Source organism: Bombina bombina, chromosome 10 (assembly GCF_027579735.1).
Source record: "Bombina bombina isolate aBomBom1 chromosome 10, aBomBom1.pri, whole genome shotgun sequence".
In the NCBI taxonomy this organism is placed as follows: domain Eukaryota; kingdom Metazoa; phylum Chordata; class Amphibia; order Anura; family Bombinatoridae; genus Bombina; species Bombina bombina.
The window spans coordinates 212,858,949-212,885,011 of record NC_069508.1 but is presented as its reverse complement, the minus strand read 5'-3'; the positions used below and the strand labels follow the sequence as shown (position 1 = coordinate 212,885,011).

At 40.7% G+C, this 26,063-nt stretch overlaps 1 protein-coding gene across 2 annotated transcripts in view; it reads right to left on the bottom strand.

Annotated features, from left to right (window-relative positions):
• AK4 (adenylate kinase 4) overlaps nucleotides 1-26,063 on the bottom strand; it is a 373,778-nt gene that overhangs the window by 89,039 nt on the left and 258,676 nt on the right. For both annotated transcript variants that reach the window (XM_053693679.1, XM_053693678.1), the window contains exon 4: nucleotides 17,723-17,895. In XM_053693679.1, coding sequence (XP_053549654.1) covers nucleotides 17,723-17,895 — 173 coding nt within the window. The remainder of the gene's footprint in view (nucleotides 1-17,722; nucleotides 17,896-26,063) is intronic.

The window sequence follows — 26,063 nt, the reverse complement described above, 5'->3', positions numbered from 1 at the left end:
GTAACTTAGTTCTTTTTTATATTTTGTACTTTAGTTAGTTTATTTCATTGTATTTATTTGTAGATATTGTATTTAATTTATTTATTGATAGTGTAGTGTTAGGTTTAATTGTAACTTAGGTTAGGATTTATTTTACAGGTAATTTTGTAATTATTTTAACTATTTTAGCTATTAAATATTTCTTAACTATTTAATAGCTATTGTACCTGGTTAAAATAAATACAAAGTTACCTGTAAAATAAATATAAATCCTAAAATAGCTATAATATAATTATAATTTATATTGTAGCTATATTAGGATTTATTTTACAGGTAAGTATTTAGCTTTAAATAGGAATAATTTATTTAATAAGAGTTAATTAATTTCGTTAGATTTAAATTATATTTAACTTAGGGGGGTGTTAGTGTTAGGGTTAGACTTAGCTTTAGGGGTTAATACATTTATTAGAATAGCGGTGAGCTCCAGTCGGCAGATTAGGGGTTAATGTTTGAAGTTAGGTGTCGGTGATGTTAGGGAGGGCAGATTAGGAGTTAATACTATTTATTATAGGGTTATTGAGGCGGGAGTGAGGCGGATTAGGGGTTAATAACTTTATTATAATAGCGGTGCGGTCCGGTCGGCAGATTAGGGGTTAATAAGTGTAGGCAGGTGGAGGCGACGTTGTGGGCGGCAGATTAGGGGTTAATAAATATAATATAGGGGTCGGCAGTGTTAGGGACAGCAGATTAGGGGTACATAGGGATAATGTAAGTAGCGGCGGTTTACGGAGCGGCAGATTAGGGGTTAATAATAATATGCAGGGGTCAGCGATAGCGGGGGCGGCAGAATAGGGGTTAATAAGTGTAAGGTTAGGGGTGTTTAGACTCGGGGTACATGTTAGAGTGTTAGGTGCAGACGTAGGAAGTGTTTCCCCATAGCAAACAATGGGGCTGCGTTAGGAGCTGAACGCGGCTTTTTTGCAGGTGTTAGGTTTTTTCAGCTCAAACAGCCCCATTGTTTCCTATGGGGGAATCGTGCACGAGCACTTTTTGAGGCTGGCCGCGTCCGTAAGCAACTCTGGTATCGAGAGTTGAAGTTGCGTTAAATATGCTGTACGCTCCTTTTTTGGAGCCTAACGCAGCCATTCTGTGGACTCTCAATACCAGAGTTATTTTAAAGGTGCGGCCAGAAAAAAGCCAGCGTTAGCTACGCGGGTCGTTACCGACAAAACTCTAAATCTAGCCGATAGTGTGCTGACATGATACTCCCATATGGTAAATGTTTTAAAGCTGTAATTGAATAAGCCTATATGGTTATTACCAATGGTATTGCATGAGAGTGCTACTCTAAGAGTTAAAATTGTGGAATAGGTTTGACACACCCTCACCAGTTCTCTAATGGGACTAATTTAGTATTTTCACACCTGATGGGGGGGTGTGCTAATAACACACATGGATTGTTTTTTTGTTGCTTTATAAGCCAGAGCTCTCATTTCTTGAACAGAATCCTGATGAAACAGACAGTAGTCTGAGAAACGCGTTGCATTCTGTCCTTTTTAATATCAGAGTCATTTGGATGATATCTGACTTTTATTTGCCATTAAATTGTGGTCTATTTTAACATTATTATGAGAGTCTGAGCTTGTTTATATCCACTGAGGACTTCACGGATACCGGCACTGATGCTGAGACAGTGAGCTGAGACACTGCAAATTCCCAATACGCTTGACTTGTGAGTATCCATTCAGCTTATATTCATCTTTCCATTCATATCCACAGTATGACACTAGGAGGCGCCTTTGTTTTTTGTGATTGTATTCACAGAGAAAGTTTGTATCCTGATCATTTTATTTGGCAAAGAGCTGACTCCTGAATCAAGGTGTGATCCATACAGAAAGAGCTGTACCTGTCCAAAACAGCAAGAATACTTACATCAAGAGGATTTATACATCTACATACCTATATTGTATAGAGACATTATCCTGTGTTCTTTACCGTCTGGTCCTCTGAGGTGCTATAGCTCTATATTTTGTGTGTTCTTTTTTTGTATGTACTAGACATTGCACCTTTTTGGGTATTTTAATCTAGAACCCTTTATATTATTTTAGTAGTCATCTGTATTGCGCCCACTAGAGCTGACACTTGTGTTCAGCTAGAGTTGTATATCCCTCTTTTCTGGTATGGTAGAGATATTCGAGAGAAGGAATCTGCCCCTTGGCGGATACGATTTGAAGCCTATCTTGTATCCCTGAGATACCACCTCCAGGACCCAGGGGATCCTGTACGTCCTTGAACTAGGCGGCTGAAAAAAGAGACAGTCTGCCCCCTACACAATCCGATCCCAGATCTGAGGCCGCCCCTTCATGCCAATTTGTTTTCGGAGGGCTTCTTATTCTGCTTGGATTTATTCCAGGACTGAGACGGCTTCCAAGTACTCTTGGGTTGCTCGGGCTTGGAGGAAAAATGTTGTCTTTGGGATTTGTCAGAACGAAAATTAGAAGATTGTCGTCCCTTAGACTTGTTCTTCTTATCTTGCGGTAGGAAGGCACCCTTGCCTCTGGTGACCATAGAAATAATGGAGTACAGGTCTGGACCAAATAAAATCTTTCCCTTGAAGAGAAGAGAAAGGAGTCTGGACTTAGAAGTCATATCCGCAGACCAAGACTTCAACCAGAGCCCCCGACGGGCTAATTTGCAAGTTCGTATCACAGATAAAAGAATTAGCAATTCTCAGAGTTTTAATTCTCCACCTCAATGAGTTCCGACAAAAAGTCGTAAACGTAGGTAGCCGCTCTGGCAACCGCGGCAACTGCAGCCATTGATTGAAACAAAAATCCTGTATGTTAAAACATCTTTCTCAGAAAGGTTTCCATTTTCTTATCCATCAGCTCTCTGAACGAAGAACTATCCTCAAGAGGTATAGTAATATGTTTAGCAGGCGTAGAGATAGCACCATCCACCTTAGGAATGGAGCCCCACAAATCCAGTTGAGAGTCCAGGACCGGAAACAACTTTTTAAAAGTAGATGAGGGGGAAAAGGATAAGATGTGCTACGGGGAACTGCATGTGGAGTGGATAATGTAGCAAAGGTAGTAATCTCATAGGACACCTGAGTCCTGAGAGGTAGACGGTTTAGAGGGACTAAGAGCCCTAGCAGGCTTGTCTCCCTTATTAGACTTTATAACGGTGTTAAGACATGTGGAACATAATTGAGTGGGCGGGAAAACCACGGCCTCCTCACAATATAAACAGGTATGATTTAGTACAGAAGAAGTACCTTCTAACATGTCAGAGTCCTCCATAGCTCAGGTCATACCCACAAAAGGACACAAATAAAAACGTTTTTTATTATAGAAAACTGCACCTTTATACTTCCAATGGCTGGGGCACTCACCACCTCCTAGACCCAGACAGTTAACTGAGGAAACGCTCTCCTCAGGTTGAAGTCTCAGCCGGAATGGAGGAAATGAACATAGACCACACCCGGTCACATGGAGTGCAAGTCAATACTTCCCTTGTTATTACAAGAACAGCAAGCAATAGGAGCTGTGCAAAACTTTCAAAAACTTAAAAGTGAAACCTGTTTGTTCCAGCCAAAAACACACAGTCTATCAGCCCAGGAAAAAATCACACAAAGCAGCATGTAAATAATTAATACACTGATTAATTAACCCCAACTGTTCAATACACCCCCTTCAGAGGATATTAACGCTGGATCCTAAAAAGGTATAAAGGAGCCACACTGTGACCCTGTTGTAGCGTTTTATGTGTAAAAATGTAAACAATCTTAATCTCCAGGATCCATGCTGTGGAAAAGACCACAGCCTCTCAAGTGTGACAGTCTTATAGCAGCGCTCCTGACAGTTGGGCCGAATTATCATTGTGTGAGCGGACATGATCCGATTCTGCGGATCATGTCTACTGCACATCGATAAATGCCGACAGCATACGCTGTCAGCATTTATCATTGCACCAGCAGTTCTTGTGAACTGCTGGTGCAATGCCACCCCCTGCAGATTCACGGACAATCGGCCGCTAACAGGGGGTATCAATCAACCCGATCATATTCAATTGGGCCGATTTCTGCCGATATCTGTCCGCCGCCTCAGAGCAGGCAGACAAGTTATAGAGCAGCAGTCTTTAGACCACTGCTTCATAACTTGTGTTTCTAGAGAGCCTGAAGGCTCGCCAGAAACACGGGGCATTAAGCTCCATACGGAGCTTGATAAATATGCCCCATGGACTTGAGTGAAAGAAACCAGGCAGTGAAACTCGTCAACACTGATTGCTTAGGAGCTGTTAGCAGTAGTCTGGATTGTTTCGCAAAAAAAAAAAACCTGCATCTCCAAACTCTAACTTTCATCAATACTTTAACTGACAGGTTGACATGACTACTTACTTTAACTGAGAGGTTGACATGACTACTTACTTTAACTGAGAGGTTGACATGACTACTTAAAACTCCAGTCCTATCTCGAAGGGCAGATACCCTTTTTAAGGACTCAAATCAAATCTTCTGACACTTCTCTGCCACCATCTAACGTGACGAAAGACGAAAAATGACTGGGGTATTGAGGAAGTGGGAGGGATATTTAAGCCTTTGGCTGTGGTGTCTTTGCCTCCTCCTGGTGGCCAGGTACAGTATTTCCAAACAGTAAGGAATGAAGCCGTGGACTCTCCCTATCTTAGGAAGGAAAATAGTTTCTGTAACTATACACCTGATCTGTGGTCTGGCATGTAACTCTTATAGAAGGGTTTCTGGAACTATACATGTGATCTGCGGTCTGGCATGTAGCTTTATAGAAGGGTTTCCCGGACTATACACCTGATCTGTGGTCTGACATGTAACTCTTATAGAAGGGTTTCTGGGACTATACATCTGATCTGTGGTCTGCCATGTAGTTCTTATAGAAGGGTTTCTGGGACTATACATCTGATCTGTGGTCTGCCATGTAGTTCTTATAGAAGGGTTTCTGGGACTAAACACCTGATCTGTGGTCTGGCATGTAACTCTTATAGAAGGGTTTCTGGAACTATACACCTGATCTGTGGTCGGGCATGTAGCTCTTATAGAAGGGTTTCTGGAACTATACATGTGATCTGCGGTCTGGCATGTAGCTTTATAGAAGGGTTTCTGGGACTATACACCTGATCTGTGGTCTGGCATGTAACTCTTATAGAAGGGTTTCTGGGACTATACATGTGATATGCGGTCTGGCATGTAGCTCTTATAGAAGGGTTTCTGGGACTATACATCTGATCTGTGGTCTGGCATGTAGTTCTTATAGAAGGGTTTCTGGGACTATACACCTGATCTGTAGTCTGGCATGTAGCTCTTATAGAAGGGTTTCTGGGACTATACATCTGATCTGTGGTCTGCCATGTAGTTCTTATAGAAGGGTTTCTGGGACTATACACCTGATCTGTGGTCTGGCATGTAACTCTTATAGAAGGGTTTCTGGAACTATACATGTGATCTGCGGTCTGGCATGTAGCTTTATAGAAAGGTTTCTGGGACTATACACCTGATCTGTGGTCTGGCATGTAACTCTTATAGAAGGGTTTCTGGGACTATACATGTGATCTGCGGTCTGGCATATAGCTCTTATAGAATGGTTTCTGGAACAATTCATCTGATCTGTGGTCTGGCATGTAGCTCTTATAGAAGGCTTTCTGGGACTATACATGTGATCTGTGGTCTGGCATGTAGTTCTTATAGAAGGGTATCTGGGACTATACACCTGATCTGTGGTCTGGCATGTAGCTCTTATAGAAGGGTTTCTGGGATTATACACCTGATCTGTGGTCTGGCATGTAGCTCTTATAGAAGGGTTTCTGGGACTATACACCTGATCTGTGGTCTGGCATGTAGCTCTTATAGAAGGGTTTCTGGGACTAAACACCTGATCTGTGGTCTGGCATGTAGCTCTTATAGAAGGGTTTCTGGGACTATACACCTGATCTGTGGTCTGGCATGTAGTCTTATAGAAGAGTTTCTGGGACTATACATCTGATCTGTGGTCTGGCATGTAGTTCTTATAGTAGGGTTTCTGGGACTATACACCTGATCTGTGGTCTGGCATGTAGCTTTATAGAAGGGTTTCTGGGACTATACATCTGATCTGTGGTCTGCCATGTAGTTCTTATAGAAGGGTTTCTGGGACTAAACACCTGATCTGTGGTCTGGCATGTAACTCTTATAGAAGGGTTTCTGGGACTAAACACCTGATCTGTGGTCTGGCATGTAACTCTTATAGAAGGGTTTCTGGAACTACACATGTGATCTGCGGTCTGGCATGTAGCTTTATAGAAGGGTTTCTGGGACTATACACCTGATCTGTGGTCTGGCATGTAACTCTTATAGAAGGGTTTCTGGGACTATACATCTGATCTGTGGTCTGCCATGTAGTTCTTATAGAAGGGTTTCTGGGACTAAACATCTGATCTGTGGTCTGGCATGTAACTCTTATAGAAGGGTTTCTGGAACTATACATGTGATCTGCGGTCTGGCATGTAGCTTTATAGAAGGGTTTCTGGGACTATACACCTGATCTGTGGTCTGGCATGTAACTCTTATAGAAGGGTTTCTGGGACTATACATGTGATCTGCGGTCTGGCATGTACCTCTTATAGAAGGGTTTCTGGGACTATACATCTGATCTGTGGTCTGGCATGTAGTTCTTATATAAGGGTTTCTGGGACTATAAACCTGATCTGTGGTCTGGCATGAAGTTCTTATAGAAGGGTATCTGGGACTATACACCTGATCTGTAGTCTGGCATGTAGCTCTTATAGAAGGGTTTCTGGGACTATACATCTGATCTGTGGTCTGCCATGTAGTTCTTATAGAAGGGTTTCTGGGACTATACACCTGATCTGTGGTCTGGCATGTAACTCTTATAGAAGGGTTTCTGGAACTATACATGTGATCTGCGGTCTGGCATGTAGCTTTATAGAAAGGTTTCTGGGACTATACACCTGATCTGTGGTCTGGCATGTAACTCTTATAGAAGGGTTTCTGGGACTATACATGTGATTTGCGGTCTGGCATGTAGCTCTTATAGAATGGTTTCTGGAACAATTCACCTGATCTGTGGTCTGGCATGTAGCTCTTATAGAAGACTTTCTGGGACTATACATGTGATCTGTGGTCTGGCATGTAGTTCTTATAGAAGGGTATCTGGGACTATACACCTGATCTGTGGTCTGGCATGTAGCTCTTATAGAAGGTTTTCTGGGATTATACACCTGATCTGTGGTCTGACATATAGCTCTTATAGAAGGGTTTCTGGGACTATACACCTGATCTGTGGTCTGGCATGTAGATCTTATAGAAGGGTTTCTGGGACTATACACCTGATCTGTGGTCTGGCATGTAGCTCTTATAGAAGGGTTTCTGGGACTATACATCTGATTTGTGCTCTGGCATGTAGCTTTATAGAAGGGTTTCTGGGACTATACATCTGATCTGTGGTCTGGCATGTAGCTCTTATATAAGGGTTTCTGGGATTATACATCTGATCTGTGGCCTGGCATGTAGCTATATAGAAGGGTTTCTGGGACTATACACCTGATCTGTGGTCTGGCATGTAGCTCTTATAGAAGGGTTTCTGGAACTATACACCTGATCTGTGGTCTGGCATGCAGCTTTATAGAAGGGTTTCTAGGACTATACATCTGATCTGTGGTCTGGCATGTAGCTCTTATATAAGGGTTTCTGGGACAATACACCTGATCTGTGGTCTGGCATGTAGCTCTTATATAAGGGTTTCTGTGACTATACACCTGATCTGTGGTCTGGCATGTAGTTCTTATAGAAGGGTTTCTGGTACTATACATGTGATCTGTGGTCTGGCATGTAGTTCCTATAGAAGGGTTTCTGGGACTATACATGTGATCTGTGGTCTGGCATGTAGCTATTATAGAAGGGTTTCTGGGACTATACATGTGATCTGTGGTCTGGCTTGTAGCTCTAATAGAAGGGTTTCTGGGACTATACACCTGCTCTGTGGTCTGGCATGTAGCTCTTATAGAAGGGTATCGGGGACTATACACATGATCTGTGGTCTGGCATGTAGCTCTTATAGAAGGGTTTCTGGGACTATACACCTGATCTGTGGTCTGGCATGTAGCTTTATAGAAGGGTTTCTGGGACTATACACCTGATCTGTGGCCTGTCATGTAGTTCTTATAGAAGGGTTTCTGGGACTATACACCTTATCTGTTTTCTGGCATGTAGCTCTTCTAAAATGGTTTCTGGGACTATGCATCTGATCTGTGGTCTGGCATATAGCTCTTATAGAAGGGTTGCTGGGACTATACACCTGATCTGTGGTCTGGCATGTAGCTCTTATAGAAGGGTTTCTGGGACTATAACCTGATCTGTGGTCTGGCATGTAGCTTTATAGAAGGGTTTCTGGGACTATACACCTGATCTGTGGTCTGGCATGTAGCTTTAAAGAAGGGTTTCTAGGACTATACATCTGATCTGTGGTCTGGCATGTAGCTCTTATAGAAGGGTTTCTGGGACTATACACCTGATCTGTGGTCTGGCATGTAGCTCTTATAGAAGGGTTTCTGGGACTATACATCTGATTTGTGGTATGGCATGTAGATCTTATAGAACGGTTTCTGGGACAATACACCTGATTTGTGGTCTGGCATGTAGCTCTTATAGAAGGGTTTCTGGGACTATACACCTGATCTGTGGTCTGGCATGTAGCTTTATAGAAGGGTTTCTGGGACTATAACCTGAGCTGTGGTCTGGCATGTAGCTTTATAGAAGGGTTTCTGGGACTATAACCTGATCTGTGGTCTGGCATGTAGCTTTATAGAAGGGTTTCTGGGACTATACACCTGATCTGTGGTCTGGCATGTAGCTTTATAGAAGGGTTTCTGGGACTATACACCTGATCTGTGGTCTGGCATGTAGCTCTTATAAAAGGGTTTCTGGGACTAGGCATCTGATCTGTGGTCTGGCATGTAGCTCTTATAGAAGGGTTTCTGGGACTATAACCTGATCTGTGGTCTGGCATGTAGCTTTATAGAAGGGTTTCTGGGACTATACACCTGATCTGTGGTCTGGCATGTAGTTTTATAGAATGGTTTCTGGGACTATACATCTGATCTGTGGTCTGGCATGTAGCTTAATAGAAGGGTTTCTGGGACTATACACCTGATCTGTGTTCTGGCATGTAGCTCTTATAGAAGGGTTTCTGGGACTATACATGTGATCTGCGGTCTGGCATGTAGCTCTTATAGAAGGGTTTCTGGGACTATACACCTGATCTGTGGTCTGGCATGTAGCTTTATAGAAGGGTTTCTGGGACTATACACCTGATCTGCGGTCTGGCATGTAGCTTTATAGAAGGGTTTCTGGGACTATACACCTGATCTGTGGTCTGGCATGTAACTCTTATAGAAGGGTTTCTGGGACTATACATCTGATATGTGGTCTGGCATGTAGCTTTATAGAAGGGTTTGTGGGACTATACACCTGATCTGTGTTCTGACATGTAGATTTATAGAAGGGTTTCTGGGACTATACATCTGATCTGTGGTCTGGCATGTAGCTCTTATATAAGGGTTCCTAGGACTATACATTGAAATAATATGTACAGCGCCAATAAAGGCTAAGGGATAAATATAAACACTAAAAAATGAGGTGTTAGACTGCCAGGGCTAAAATGATAATTTAATACAAATGATAAAATGATAATTTGATACAAATGGTGGATAAAAACAATAATGTAAGTTAAAAAATGACCAGTAATATGTGTCAAATCCCTATAATAAAAACTCACAATTACGTTAAATAACAGTTAAGGTCATGGATCCATGGGTTATGTGATGAGAAAATATGAAATAATAATAATGTAAACTCCACGTGTAGGTGTGAGTAAACAAATAAGTAAATGAATAAGTGAACAAATGTGCGAAGTGTTTTTACAGCATGGGTGAGCAGTAAACACACGAGTGTGATAATGAAGATATGAACAGTGTATACATATACAAGAAAAACAATCCAAAAAGTAATAATCAAAAGACAAAAAATAGCTGAACAGTCCTGTTGATAGCACTGCAGTGCAAAAAATGATAATCACAAGTGAGTGAATACAAATGAGTGAAAAAATGTGGAAAAATGAGATGAGGTGACACAGTGATGTGAAAAAATAAAAATACGAAAAAATAAGAGAAAATAGGTCAAAAATCCGGTGAAAAAAACGAAAAAACAAAAATGATGTTCAACAAATGTTAATAAAGATCAATAAAGATCAAAAATTGTGTTGTAATCCAAATGAATAACAGTAAAATAGAAATAGAATCACATGAAAGAACCTTGAATCCTGAGGGGGAAAGTTCCCAGGTGAATCCTGACAGCGGTCAGCTGCTTGTCCAATGTCCTAGAAATGTCCCTGTAAGAAAAGGATTAACATAGCGTAACAAGTCCTTAAAATAGTTAGAATCTTAAAATGGTGCTTACCAATAGGTCTACGCGTTTCGGCCCCAAAAAAAGGCCTTTATCAAGACTGCTGGATTGGTAATCTGAGAGGCTTTAAATAACAGTATCACTTAAGTGACCGGATGTAGCTCTGAGGTGCACTTCCGGTTTCGCCATAGGATGAAAAAAGTGTTTAACATGTATAGAATATGTATAGAATATGTCACTCAGAGATAATATTGTCCTATATTTTATTCCTAAAATTTGTATATGTATATTTGATTAAAAGTCGCCACTTGAATGTCATTAGGCTCAGTGTATCTTAAGCACCCATAGTCGTGATGTCACTTCCGGTTTACGGGGATAGACTTTTTATAGCTGATCTTATATTTTTAATAGCCTAAAATAATGAACTCGAGTTAGAAGATGTAGTTTAAAGATGTATTTTTATTTTTATTTTTATATATTGAGGCTCGATCGAGCCTCAATATATAAAAATACATCTTTAAACTACATCTTCTAACTCGAGTGGCGACTTTTAATCAAATATACATATACAAATTTTAGGAATAAAATATAGGACAATATTATCTCTGAGTGACATATTCTATACATATTCTATACATGTTAAACACTTTTTTCATCCTATGGCGAAACCGGAAGTGCACCTCAGAGCTACATCCGGTCACTTAAGTGATACTGTTATTTAAAGCCTCTCAGATTACCAATCCAGCAGTCTTGATAAAGGCCTTTTTTTGGGGCCGAAACGCGTAGACCTATTGGTAAGCACCATTTTAAGATTCTAACTATTTTAAGGACTTGTTACGCTATGTTAATCCTTTTCTTACAGGGACATTTCTAGGACATTGGACAAGCAGCTGACCGCTGTCAGGATTCACCTGGGAACTTTCCCCCTCAGGATTCAAGGTTCTTTCATGTGATTCTATTTCTATTTTACTGTTATTCATTTGGATTACAACACAATTTTTGATCTTTATTGATCTTTATTAACATTTGTTGAACATCATTTTTGTTTTTTCGTTTTTTCACCGGATTTTTGACCTATTTTCTCTTATTTTTTCGTATTTTTATTTTTTCACATCACTGTGTCACCTCATCTCATTTTTCCACATTTTTTCACTCATTTGTATTCACTCACTTGTGATTATCATTTTTTGCACTGCAGTGCTATCAACAGGACTGTTCAGCTATTTTTTGTCTTTTGATTATTACTTTTTGGATTGTTTTTCTTGTATATGTATACACTGTTCATATCTTCATTATCACACTCGTGTGTTTACTGCTCACCCATGCTGTAAAAACACTTTGCACATTTGTTCACTTATTCATTTACTTATTTGTTTACTCACACCTACACGTGGAGTTTACATTATTATTATTTCATATTTTCTCATCACATAACCCATGGATCCAGGACCTTAACTGTTATTTAACGTAATTGTGAGTTTTTATTATAGGGATTTGACACATATTACTGGTCATTTTTTAACTTACATTATTGTTTTTATCCACCATTTGTATCAAATTATCATTTTATCATTTGTATTAAATTATCATTTTAGCCCTGGCAGTCTAACACCTCATTTTTTAGTGTTTATATTTATCCCTTAGCCTTTATTGGCGCTGTACATATTATTTCATTGCTAGTTCTTTCCTTTGGGGGTTGGTTAGGCCCTCTATTTGTATTCAGCTTAGGGATTGTCTCAGCGCTTGGCCACTACACCATATTTCTTCCTAGGACTATACACCTGATCTGTGGTCTGGCATGTAGCTCTTATAGAAGGGTTTCTGGGACTATACACCTGATCTGTGGTCTGGCATGTAGCTCTTATAGAAGACTTTCTGGGACTATACATGTGATCTGTGGTCTGGCATGTAGCTCTTATAGAAGGGTTTCTGGGACTATACACCTGATCTGTGGTCTGGCATGTAGCTCTTATAGAAGTCTTTCTGGGACTATACACATGATCTGTGGTCTGGCATGTAGCTCTTATAGAAGGGTTTCTAGGACTATACACCTGATCTGTGGTCTGGCATGTAGCTTTTATAGAAGGGTTTCTGGGACTATACACCTGATCTGTGGTCTGGCATGTAGCTCTTATAGAAGGGTTTCTGGGACTATACACCTGATCTGTGGTCTGGCATGTAGCTTTATAGAATGGTTTCTGGGACTATACACCTGATATGTGGTCTGGCATGTAGCTTTATAGAAGGGTTTCTGGGATTATACATTTGATCTGCGGTCTGGCATGTAGCTTTATAGAAGGGTTTCTGGGACTATAACCTGATCTGTGGTCTGGCATGTAGCTTTATAGAAGGGGTTCTGGGACTATACACCTGATCTGTGGTCTGGCATGTAGCTTTATAGAAGGGTTTCTGGGACTATACACCTGATCTGTGGTCTGGCATGTAGCTCTTATAAAAGAGTTTCTGGGACTTTACACCTGATCTGTGGTCTGGCATGTCGCTCTTATAGAAGGGTTTCTGGGACTTTACACCTGATCATTGGTCTGTCATGTAGCTCTTATAGAAGGGTTTCTGTGACTATACACCTGATCTGTAGTCTGACATGTAACTCTTATAAAAGGGTTTCTGGGACTTTACACCTGATCTGTGGTCTGGCATGTAGTTTTATATAAGGGTTTCTGGGACTATACACCTTATCTGTAGTCTGGCATGTAGCTCTTATAGAAGGGTTCTTAGGACTATACACCTGATCTGTGGTCTGGCATGTAGTCTTATAGAAGGGTTTCTGGGACTATACACCTGATCTGTGGTCTGGCATGTAGTTTTATATAAGGGTTTCTGGGACTATACACCTTATCTGTAGTCTGGCATGTAGCTCTTATAGAAGGGTTCTTAGGACTATACACCTGATCTGTGGTCTGGCATGTAGCTTTATAGAAGGGTTTCTGGGACTATAACCTGATCTGTGGTCTGGCATGTAGCTTTATAGAAGGGATTCTGGGACAATAACCTGATCTGTGGTCTGGCATGTAGCTTAATAGAAGGGTTTCTCGGACTATAACCTGATCTGTGGTCTGGCATGTAGCTTTATAGAAGTGTTTCTGGGACTGTACACCTGATCTGTGAGCTGGCATGTAGCTTTATAGAAGGGTTTCTGGGACTATACACCTGATCTGTGAGCTGGCATGTAGCTTTATAGAAGGGTTTCTGGGACTATAACCTGATCTGTGGTCTGGCATGTAGCTTTATAGAAGGGTTTCTGGGACTATACACCTGATCTGTGGGCTGGCATGTAGCTTTATAGAAGGGTTTCTGGGACTATACACCTGTTCTCTGGTCTAGCATGTAGCTATATAGAAGGGTTTCTGGGACTATACACCTGATCTGTGGGCTGGCATGTAGCTTTATAGAAGGGTTTCTGGGACAATAACCTGATCTGTGGTCTGGCATGTAGCTTAATAGAAGGGTTTCTGGGACTATAACCTGATCTGTGGTCTGGCATGTAGCTTTATAGAAGGGTTTCTGGGACTATAACCTGATCTGTGGTCTGGCATGTAGCTTTATAGAAGGGTTTCTGGGACTATACACCTGATCTGTGAGCTGGCATGTAGCTTTATAGAAGGGTTTCTGGGACTATAACCTGATCTGTGGTCTGGCATGTAGCTTTATAGAAGGGTTTCTGGGACTATACACCTGATCTGTGGTCTGGCATGTAGCTTTATAGAAGGGTTCCTAGGACTATACACCTGATCTGTGGTCTGGCATGTAGCTTTATAGAAGGGTTTCTGGGACTATAATCTGATCTGTGTTCTGGCATGTAGCTCTTATAGAAGGGTTTCTGGGATTATAACCTGATCTGTGGTCTGGCATGTAGCTTTATAGAAGGGTTTCTGGGACTATACACCTGTTCTCTGGTCTGGCATGTAGCTTTATAGAAGGGTTTCTGGGACTATAACCTGATCTATGGTCTGGCATGTAGCTTTATAGAAGGGTTTCTGGGATTATACATCTGATCTGTGGTCTGGCATGTAGCTTTATAGAAGGGTTTCTGGGACTATAACCTGATCTGTGTTCTGGCATGTAGCTCTTATAGAAGGGTTTCTGGGATTATAACCTGATCTGTGTTCTGGCATGTAGCTCTTATAGAAGGGTTTCTGGGACTATACACCTGATCTGTGGTCTGGCATGTAGCTTTATAGAAGGGTTTCTGGGATTATAACCTGATCTGTGGTCTGGCATGTAGCTTTATAGAAGGGTTTCTGGGATTATACACCTGATCTGTGGTCTGGCATGTAGCTTTATAGAAGGGTTTCTGGGACTATACACCTGATCTGTGTTCTGGCATGTAGCTCCTATAGAAGGGTTTCTGGGATTATAACATGATCTGTGTTCTGGCATGTAGCTTTATAGAAGGGTTTCTGGGATTATAACCTGATCTGTGGTCTGGCATGTAGCTTTATAGAAGGGTTTCTGGGATTATAACCTGATCTGTGTTCTGGCATGTAGCTTTATAGAAGGGTTTCTGGGACTATAACCTGATCTGTGGTCTGGCATGTAGCTTTATAGAAGGGTTTCTGGGATTATACACCTGATCTGTGGTCTGGCATGTAGCTCTTATAGAAGGGTTTCTGGGACTATAACCTGATCTGTGGTCTGGCATGTAGCTTTATAGAAGGGTTTCTGGGACTATACACCTGATCTGTAGTCTGGCATGTAGCTTTATAGAAGGGTTTCTGGGACTATACACCTGATCTGTGGTCTGGCATGTAGCTTTATAGAAGGGTGTCTGGGACTATAACCTGATCTGTGGTCTGTCATGTAGCTTTATAGAAGGGTTTCTGGGACTATAACCTGATCTGTGGTCTGGCATGTAGCTTTATAGAAGGGTTTCTGGGATTATAACCTGATCTGTGGTCTGGCATGTAGCTTTTATAGAAGGGTTTCTGGGATTATAACCTGATCTGTGGTCTGGCATGTAGCAACCTGATCTGTGGTCTGGCATGTAGCTTTATAGAAGGGTTTCTGGGGCTATAACCTGATCTGTGGTCTGGCATGTAACTCTTATAGAAGGGTTCCTAGGACTATACACCTGATCTGTGGTCTGGCATGTAGCTTTATAGAAAGGTTTCTGGGACTATAATCTGATCTGTGTTCTGACATGTAGCTCTTATAGAAGGGTTTCTGGGATTATAACCTGATCTGTGGTCTGGCTTGTAGCTTTATAGAAGGGTTTCTGGGACTATACACCTGTTCTCTGGTCTGGCATGTAGCTTTATAGAAGGGTTTCTGGGACTATAACCTGATCTATGGTCTGGCATGTAGCTTTATAGAAGGGTTTCTGGGATTATACATCTGATCTGTGGTCTGGCATGTAGCTTTATAGAAGGGTTTCTGGGATTATACATCTGATCTGTGGTCTGGCATGTAGCTTTATAGAAGGGTTTCTGGGACTATAACCTGATCTGTGTTCTAGCATGTAGCTCTTATAGAAGGGTTTCTGGGATTATAACCTGATCTGTGTTCTGGCATGTAGCTCTTATAGAAGGGTTTCTGGGACTATACACCTGATCTGTGGTCTGGCATGTAGCTTTATAGAAGGGTTTCTGGGATTATAACCTGATCTGTGGTCTGGCATGTAGCTTTATAGAAGGGTTTCTGGGATTATACACCTGATCTGTGGTCTGGCATGTAGCTTTAAAGAAGGGTTTCTGGGACTATAACCTGATCTGTGGTCTGGCATGTAGCTTTATAGAAGGGTTTCTGGGATTATACACCTGATCTGTGGTCTGGCATGTAGCTCTTATAGAAGGGTTTCTGGGACTATAACCTGATCTGTGGTCTGGCATGTAGCTCTTATAGAAGGGTTTCTGGGATTATACACCTGATCTGTGGTCTGGCATGTAGCTTTATAGAAGGGTTTCTGGGACTATAACCTGATCTGTGGTCTGGCATGTAGCTTTATAGAAGGGTTTCTGGGACTATATTCTGATCTGTGTTCTGGCATGTAGCTTTATAGAAGGGTTTCTGGGATTATAACCTGATCTGTGGTCTGGCATGTAGCTTTATAGAAGGGTTTCTGGGATTATAACCTGATCTGTGGTCTGGCATGTAGCTTTATAGAAGGGTTTCTGGGATTATAACCTGATCTGTGTTCTGGCATGTAGCTTTATAGAAGGGTTTCTGGGACTATAACCTGATCTGTGGTCTGGCATGTAGCTTTATAGAAGGGTTTCTGGGATTATACACCTGATCTGTGGTCTGGCATGTAGCTCTTATAGAAGGGTTTTTGGGACTATAACCTGATCTGTGGTCTGGCATGTAGCTCTTATAGAAGGGTTTCTGGGATTATACACCTGATCTGTGGTCTGGCATGTAGCTTTATAGAAGGGTTTCTGGGACTATACACCTGATCTGTAGTCTGGCATGTAGCTTTATAGAAGGGTTTCTGGGACTATACACCTGATCTGTGGTCTGGCATGTATCTTTATAGAAGGGTGTCTGGGACTATAACCTGATCTGTGGTCTGGCATGTAGCTTTATAGAAGGGTTTCTGGGACTATAACCTGATCTGTGGTCTGGCATGTAGCTTTATAGAAGGGTTTCTGGGACTATAACCTGATCTGTGTTCTGGCATGTAGCTTTATAGAAGGGTTTCTGGGATTATAACCTGATCTGTGGTCTGGCATGTAGCTTTATAGAAGGGTTTCTGGGATTATAACCTGATCTGTGGTCTGGCATGCAGCTTTATAGAAGGGTTTCTGGGATTATAACCTGATCTGTGGTCTGGCATGTAGCTTTATAGAAGGGTTTCTGGGACTATACACCTGTTCTCTGGTCTGGCATGTAGCTCTTATAGAAGGGTTTCTGGGATTATACACCTGATCTGTGAGCTGGCATGTAGCTTTATAGAAGGGTTTCTGGGACTATAACCTGATCTGTGGTCTGGCATGTAGCTTTATAGAAGGGTTTCTGGGATTATAACCTGATCTGTGGTCTGGCATGTAGCTTTATAGAAGGGTTTCTGGGACTATACACCTGTTCTCTGGTCTGGCATGTAGCTCTTATAGAAGGGTTTCTGGGATTATACACCTGATCTGTGAGCTGGCATGTAGCTTTATAGAAGGGTTTCTGGGACTATAACCTGATCTGTGGTCTGGCATGTAGCTTTATAGAAGGGTTTCTGGGATTATAACCTGATCTGTAGCTGATAATAAAAAAATAAAAACATTTCAATTGGCTCTGATCGGATGCACCTTGGAACAACAATAGGGAGTGGAGTTATTACATAACACATTCTGCATTGCCTGTTCTTACATGTACTTGCGGAGGGTTGAATTCCAGATTGTATACTCTGCCACTTGCAAGGTGCAGCCAGCGTGCATTCAGACGATCTTTTAGTGTTTCAAAAGGGATGTTTAAACTTATTACTAGATCAAGGTCACAGATTGTATTCAGCGCATCAGCCTGCACCAGCGTCCTCGGAAAACCTAAAAAAACAAAAACAAAAAGTCAGTGTTGAAATTATGAATTTAAAAGGACATGAAACCCACTGTTTTTCTACCAATTTACTTCTATTATCAAATTTGCTTTATATTCTTGCTCTGAAGGAGCAGCAAAGCACTGCTGGGAGCTAGCTAAACACATCTGATGAGCCAATGCAAAGAGGCACATATGTCTCCAATCAGCTGTCATCTCCTACTAGCATTACTGCTACAGAGACTACTTAGGTATGCCTTTAAACAAAGGATACCAAAAGAACAGAGCAAATTAGATATAGGAAATAAATTGGAACATTCTTTAAAATTGCATGTTCTATCTAAATCATGAATTCATAAAGGTTTGGATTTCAGGATAATTCTGGATTTTGGTATTCTGAATTTAGCGATGCTAGCGTAATTTTGTTGATGTTAGGTCTCATAGACCCATGTTTATCTGAACTAATAAAATTACAGGCATCAAAATAAATTGGAGAAGTTAGTGTAAAAGTAGATGATATTTGGTAAATTCTATATATGATGATTTTTGGTGCAAATTATCTTTCTTTGTCAGTTTAGACAGGGACGTTGTCACAATGGGTTAAGCCACCCCTCTGAGTAACCAGAATGTTGTGTTATTTTATATGATTTTAAAGGGACATGAAACCCAAATTTTTTCTTTCAGAATTCCGATAGAGATTACAATTTTAAACAACTCTTAATATAGACTTTTCTTCGTTCCCTTGGTATCTCCAAAGTGGGGCACTGAAAGAGACCAGCCAGGTCTCTACTGCACAATGAAAATTCACACTTTTCCAGCCACCAATTTATCCAAAAGATGTTTAGTTTTTTAAGCAGGGTCCATAGGTACAAACAACAAAGTTTCAACAAAGTTTCAAGCCTGCAATAGGCTCTTAGTCATGTCATCTCAACGTTTCAAGCCTGCAATAGGTTCTTAGTCATGTCATCTCAAAGTTTCAAGTCTGCAATAGACTCTTAGTCATGTCATCTCAACGTTTCAAGCCTGCAATAGGCTCTTAGTCATGTCATCTCAAAGTTTCAAGTCTGCAATAGACTCTTAGTCATGTCATCTCAACGTTTGAAGCTTGCAATAGGCTCTTAGTCATGTCATCTCAAAGTTTCAAGTCTGCAATAGACTCTTAGTCATGTCATCTCAACGTTTCAAGCCTGCAATAGACTCTTAGTCATGCCATCTCAACGTTTCAAGTCTGCAATAGACTCTTAGTCATGTCATCTTAACGTTTCAAGCCTGCAATAGGCTCTTAGTCATGTCATTTCAACGTTTCAAGTCTGCAATAGGCTCTTAGTCATGTCATATCAACGTTTCAAGCCTGCAATAGGCTCTTAGTCATGTTATCTCAACGTTTCAAGTCTGCAATAGACTCTTAGTCATGTCATCTCAACGTTTCAAGCCTGCAATAGGCTCTTAGTCATGTCATCTCAACGTTTCAAGTCTGCAATAGGCTCTTAGTCATGTCATCTCAACGTTTCAAGTCTGCAATAGGCTATTAGTCATGTCATCTCAATGTTTCAAGTCTGCAATAGACTCTTAGTCATGTCATCTCAACGTTTCAAGCCTGCAATAGACTCTTAGTCATGCCATCTCAACGTTTCAAGTCTGCAATAGACTCTTAGTCATGTCATCTTAACGTTTCAAGCCTGCAATAGGCTCTTAGTCATGTCATCTCAACGTTTCAAGCCTGCAATAGGTTCTTAGTCATGTCATCTCAAAGTTTCAAGTCTGCAATAGGCTCTTAGTCATGTAATCTCAACATTTCAAGCCTGCAATAAGCTCTTAGTCATGTCATCTCAACATTTCAAGCCTGCAATAAGCTCTTAGTCATGTCATCTCAAAGCTTCAAGCCTGCAATAGGCTCTTAGTCATGTCATCTCAACGTTTCAAGTCTGCAATAGGCTCTTAGTCATGTCATCTCAACGTTTCAAGTCTGCAATAGGCTATTAGTCATGTCATCTCAATGTTTCAAGTCTGCAATAGACTCTTAGTCATGTCATCTCAACGTTTCAAGCCTGCAATAGACTCTTAGTCATGCCATCTCAACGTTTCAAGTCTGCAATAGACTCTTAGTCATGTCATCTTAACGTTTCAAGCCTGCAATAGGCTCTTAGTCATGTCATCTCAACGTTTCAAGCCTGCAATAGGTTCTTAGTCATGTCATCTCAAAGTTTCAAGTCTGCAATAGGCTCTTAGTCATGTAATCTCAACATTTCAAGCCTGCAATAAGCTCTTAGTCATGTCATCTCAACATTTCAAGCCTGCAATAAGCTCTTAGTCATGTCATCTCAAAGCTTCAAGCCTGCAATAGGCTCTAAATCATGTCATCTCAATGTTTCAAGCCTGCAATAGGCTCTAAATCCTGTCACCTCAACGTTTCAATTCTGCAATAGGCTCTAAATCATGTCATTTCAACGTTTCAAGCCTGCAATAGGCTCTTAGTCATGTCATCTCAAGGTTTCAAGCCTGCAATAGGCTCTAAATCATGTCATTTCAATGTTTCAAGCCTGCAATAGGTTCTTAGTCATGTCATCTCAACGTTTAAAGCCTGCAATAGGCTCTAAATCATGTCATCTCAGCGTTTCATGTGAGATGTCAGAATCAGCGCTTATTTCTACCAGCCAAGTACAAAAATGGTCCCTCTCACAGAGACCAAATGAGGTTAGAATATAGGGAGAGATAGTACTGGCGCTAACAGCTAGGTAGTGATTAAATAAATAAAGTGAGTAATTCTCAAGGTTAGCAAGAGGGAGTGATTATACCCAAAATGCAAAGGTGACAATAGTCTATTAATAATGGATAATAATCAAGAGCAAATAGCAAATAAGACAAAAGGTCAAAAATTAATAAAAGACTTGAATGTTTATTGCAAAAAATAAGAATATAACAATATGCCTAAATAAAATTACACATATGTGTCTGGTGTGTAGTTGAAGAATTGAATAACCTAGCTCTAAAGATGAGCTCGAACAAGCAAATAACAATAGGTAAGTATATCAACTATCCTACACACTAATGTCTGGTTAATCCTAAATAAGAACAATATAGCAAAGATATCAATAGTAATCACAGAGCTACACTTAAGCTAAGAATGTTAAAAATACATAAAACCATATAAATACAAATATTGGCAGACTGGACGTCCAGTAATAAAATACAATAATGAAATAAGGCAAATTAGTTAAAAATCACAATAGTAAAATAGCTGAAATAAAACTAATTAAGCAAGTAATAGCTGCCCAAAATGCCAGAGTCTATCTATGCAGACAGGTAATAAAGTGCGATTGACCGGTCATATGTACAAGTGGTAATAGGACGATCAAGTGAGGGCTATGCAGATTTTGAACAGTTCACTCTCATATGCTGTTGATCTTGCTCAGAAGAGTATTGGATCACACTAGCATATGAGAGGGGTACCTGAGGTGGCCGGCGTTATGTCCGTTGGTGGGGGTGGCTGCCAGGAGCCGTGCACTCTTAGCAATTCTCGAGTGCTGTGGGAAATCCCCTTGTTGAATCTTTAGTTTTCTGGGTCTTTGTCACCTATCGCAGGCTGATTTTCTTTACCGCTATCCTCTGTGAAGGCGGTGTGCGGTGCAGGCTGCTTAGGCTATTCCAGTTACCTTGGCTGCAACAGAGTGACGTCTCCGCTTACGTGTTTTGGGGTTTGCGTGCGGTCGTCAACAGCTGTACTCAGGTTTGGGCTGTATCCAAAACAAAAGGATCCGATTCAGGAGCAGGGCTTACCAAACGTCTTTAAATTCACGCTTGGGGTAATAAGGTTCTTTTCCTTTGAAGGTAAAACAGTGGGCCAACTTCAACGCGTTTCCCCCCTTCCTTGGGGCTTTTTCAAGAAGTATTGAATGTTTGTCTTGGGACACCGTTTCATGCTTGCTATAGGCTCTTAGTCATGTCATCTCAACGTTTCCAGCTTGCAACAGGCTCTAAATCATGTCATCTCAATGTTTCAAGCTTGAAATAGGCTCTTAGTCATGTCATCTCAACGTTTCAAGCCTGCAATAGGCTCTTAGTCATGACATCTCAACGTTTCAAGTCTGCAATAGACTCTTAGTCATGTCATCTCAACGTTTCAAGCCTGCAATAGGCTCTTAGTCATGTCATCTCAACGTTTCAAGTCTGCAATAGGCTATTAGTCATGTCATCTCAATGTTTCAAGTCTGCAATAGACTCTTAGTCATGTCATCTCAACGTTTCAAGCCTGCAATAGACTCTTAGTCATGCCATCTCAACGTTTCAAGTCTGCAATAGACTCTTAGTCATGTCATCTTAACGTTTCAAGCCTGCAATAGGCTCTTAGTCATGTCATCTCAACGTTTCAAGCTTGCAATAGGTTCTTAGTCATGTCATCTCAAAGTTTCAAGTCTGCAATAGGCTCTTAGTCATGTAATCTCAACATTTCAAGCCTGCAATAAGCTCTTAGTCATGTCATCTCAACATTTCAAGCCTGCAATAAGCTCTTAGTCATGTCATCTCAAAGCTTCAAGCCTGCAATAGGCTCTTAGTCATGTCATCTCAACGTTTCAAGTCTGCAATAGGCTCTTAGTCATGTCATCTCAACGTTTCAAGTCTGCAATAGGCTATTAGTCATGTCATCTCAATGTTTCAAGTCTGCAATAGACTCTTAGTCATGTCATCTCAACGTTTCAAGCCTGCAATAGACTCTTAGTCATGCCATCTCAACGTTTCAAGTCTGCAATAGACTCTTAGTCATGTCATCTTAACGTTTCAAGCCTGCAATAGGCTCTTAGTCATGTCATCTCAACGTTTCAAGCCTGCAATAGGTTCTTAGTCATGTCATCTCAAAGTTTCAAGTCTGCAATAGGCTCTTAGTCATGTAATCTCAACATTTCAAGCCTGCAATAAGCTCTTAGTCATGTCATCTCAACATTTCAAGCCTGCAATAAGCTCTTAGTCATGTCATCTCAAAGCTTCAAGCCTGCAATAGGCTCTTAGTCATGTCATCTCAACGTTTCAAGTCTGCAATAGGCTCTTAGTCATGTCATCTCAACGTTTCAAGTCTGCAATAGGCTATTAGTCATGTCATCTCAATGTTTCAAGTCTGCAATAGACTCTTAGTCATGTCATCTCAACGTTTCAAGCCTGCAATAGACTCTTAGTCATGCCATCTCAACGTTTCAAGTCTGCAATAGGCTCTTAGTCATGTCATCTCAACGTTTCAAGCCTGCAATAGGTTCTTAGTCATGTCATCTCAAAGTTTCAAGTCTGCAATAGGCTCTTAGTCATGTAATCTCAACATTTCAAGCCTGCAATAAGCTCTTAGTCATGTCATCTCAACATTTCAAGCCTGCAATAAGCTCTTAGTCATGTCATCTCAAAGCTTCAAGCCTGCAATAGGCTCTAAATCCTGTCACCTCAACGTTTCAATTCTGCAATAGGCTCTAAATCATGTCATTTCAACGTTTCAAGCCTGCAATAGGCTCTTAGTCGTGTCATCTCAAGGTTTCAAGCCTGCAATAGGCTCTAAATCATGTCATTTCAATGTTTCAATTCTGCAATAGGCTCTAAATCATGTCATTTCAACGTTTCAAGCCTGCAATAGGCTCTTAGTCATGTCATCTCAAGGTTTCAAGCCTGCAATAGGCTCTAAATCATGTCATTTCAATGTTTCAAGCCTGCAATAGGTTCTTAGTCATGTCATCTCAACGTTTAAAGCCTGCAATAGGCTCTAAATCATGTCATCTCAACGTTTCATGTGAGATGTCAGAATCAGCGCTTATTTCTACCAGCCAAGTACAAAAATGGTCCCTCTCACAGAGACCAAATGAAGTTAGAATATAGGGAGAGATAGTACTGGCGCTAACTGCTAGGTAGTGATTAAATAAATAAAGTGAGTAATTCTCAAGGTTAGCAAGAGGGAGTGATTATACCCAAAATGCAAAGGTGACAATAGTCTATTAATAATGGATAATAATCAAGAGCAAATAGCAAATAAGACAAAAGGTCAAAAATTAATAAAAGACTTGAATGTTTATTGCAAAAAATAAGAATATAACAATATGCCTAAATAAAATTACACATATGTGTCTGGTGTGTAGTGGAAGAATTGAATAACCTAGCTCTAAAGATGAGCTCGAACAAGCAAATAACCATAGGTAAGTATATCAACTATCCTACACACTAATGTCTGGTTAATCCTAAATAAGAACAATATAGCAAAGATATCAATAGTAATCACAGAGCTACACTTAAGCTAAGAATGTTAAAAATACATAAAACCATATAAATACAAATATTGGCAGACTGGACGTCCAGTAATAAAATACAATAATGAAATAAGGCAAATTAGTTAAAAATCACAATAGTAAAATAGCTGAAATAAAACTAATTAAGCAAGTAATAGCTGCCCAAAATGCCAGAGTCTATCTATGCAGACAGGTAATAAAGTGCGATTGACCGGTCATATGTACAAGTGGTAATAGGACGATCAAGTGAGGGCTATGTAGATTGTGAACAGTTCACTCTCATATGCTGTTGATCTTGCTCAGAAGAGTATTGGATCACACTAGCATATGAGAGGGGTACCTGAGGTGGCCGGCGTTATGTCCGTTGGTGGGGGTGGCTGCCAGGAGCCGTGCACTCTTAGCAATTCTCGAGTGCTGTGGGAAATCCCCTTGTTGAATCTTTAGTTTTCTGGGTCTTTGTCACCTATCGCAGGCTGATTTTCTTTACCGCTATCCTCTGTGAAGGCGGTGTGCGGTGCAGGCTGCTTAGGCTATTCCGGTTACCTTGGCTGCAACAGAGTGACGTCTCCGCTTACGTGTTTTGGGGTTTGCGTGCGGTCGTCAACAGCTGTACTCAGGTTTGGGCTGTATCCAAAACAAAAGGATCCGATTCAGGAGCAGGGCTTACCAAACGTCTTTAAATTCACGCTTGGGGTAATAAGGTTCTTTTCCTTTGAAGGTAAAACAGTGGGCCAACTTCAACGCGTTTCCCCCCTTCCTTGGGGCTTTTTCAAGAAGTATTGAATGTTTGTCTTGGGACAATGTTTCATGCTTGCTATAGGCTCTTAGTCATGTCATCTCAACGTTTCCAGCTTGCAACAGGCTCTAAATCATGTCATCTCAATGTTTCAAGCTTGAAATAGGCTCTTAGTCATGTCATCTCAACATTTCAAGCTTGCAATAGGCTCTTAGTCATGTCATCTCAATGTTTCAAGCCTGCAATAGGCTCTAAATCATGTCATCTCAACGTTTCAAGCTTGCAATAGGCTCTTAGCCATATCATCTCAATGTTTCAAGCCTGCAATAGGCTCTAAATCATGTCATCTCAACGTTTCAAGCTTGCAATAGGCTCTTAGTCATGTCATCTCAACGTTTCAAGCCTGCAATAGGCTCTTAGACATGACTAAGAGCCTATTGCAGGCTTGAAACATTGTTGTTTGTACCTATGGACCCTGCTTAAAAGAATAAAGGTCTTTTGGAGAAATTGCTTATTAAGTGAGCATCAGTTCCGCTTGGTACCTTTACTGGGCTTAAACACATTATACATTACAGTCACTTGTGCTACAATTACATACTCTAACAAAATCAGAGCATATAATTGTTTCCTCTATAACGTATAAACATCTTTTAATAACGGTTTTCATTTTTAGGCAAATACTGTGAATATATTAAAAGCATCAAACAGATGAAACGCTTATTCAGCTCAATGTGAAAGAAGAAGAATATAACACTGAAGGTTCTATACAATGTGCTCTTCTGGATCTGTTTGTAACAGGCAGTTCAGTGAGTTCTGCATTCAGGGGACAACAAGTTACGTAAATAGAAGTAAGGTTTGGAAAGAAGACACGTGATACAGAGGTGGGTAAACAAAGGCATCTCTGTGAAAGATTATACATTTACTTTATAGAACCATAAGATATATGCTCCCCTGATCCCACAAAATGTTAATTGGCTTTCTCTGGGGATCAGTTTTTAACCTTGACCACATTATTTAGCATTGCTGTGGATACTACCATATTACACTAGCAGGGTATGTAAATATATTTTTAAAGCGTCCATTGACAATTTCTAGGATGGCAAATCTCAAGAGCTTTGCATTTACCTCTCAGTGACTGTGTTCAGATGCAGAGCAATTTTTAAAGGGACGGTAAAGTCCAAATTAAACT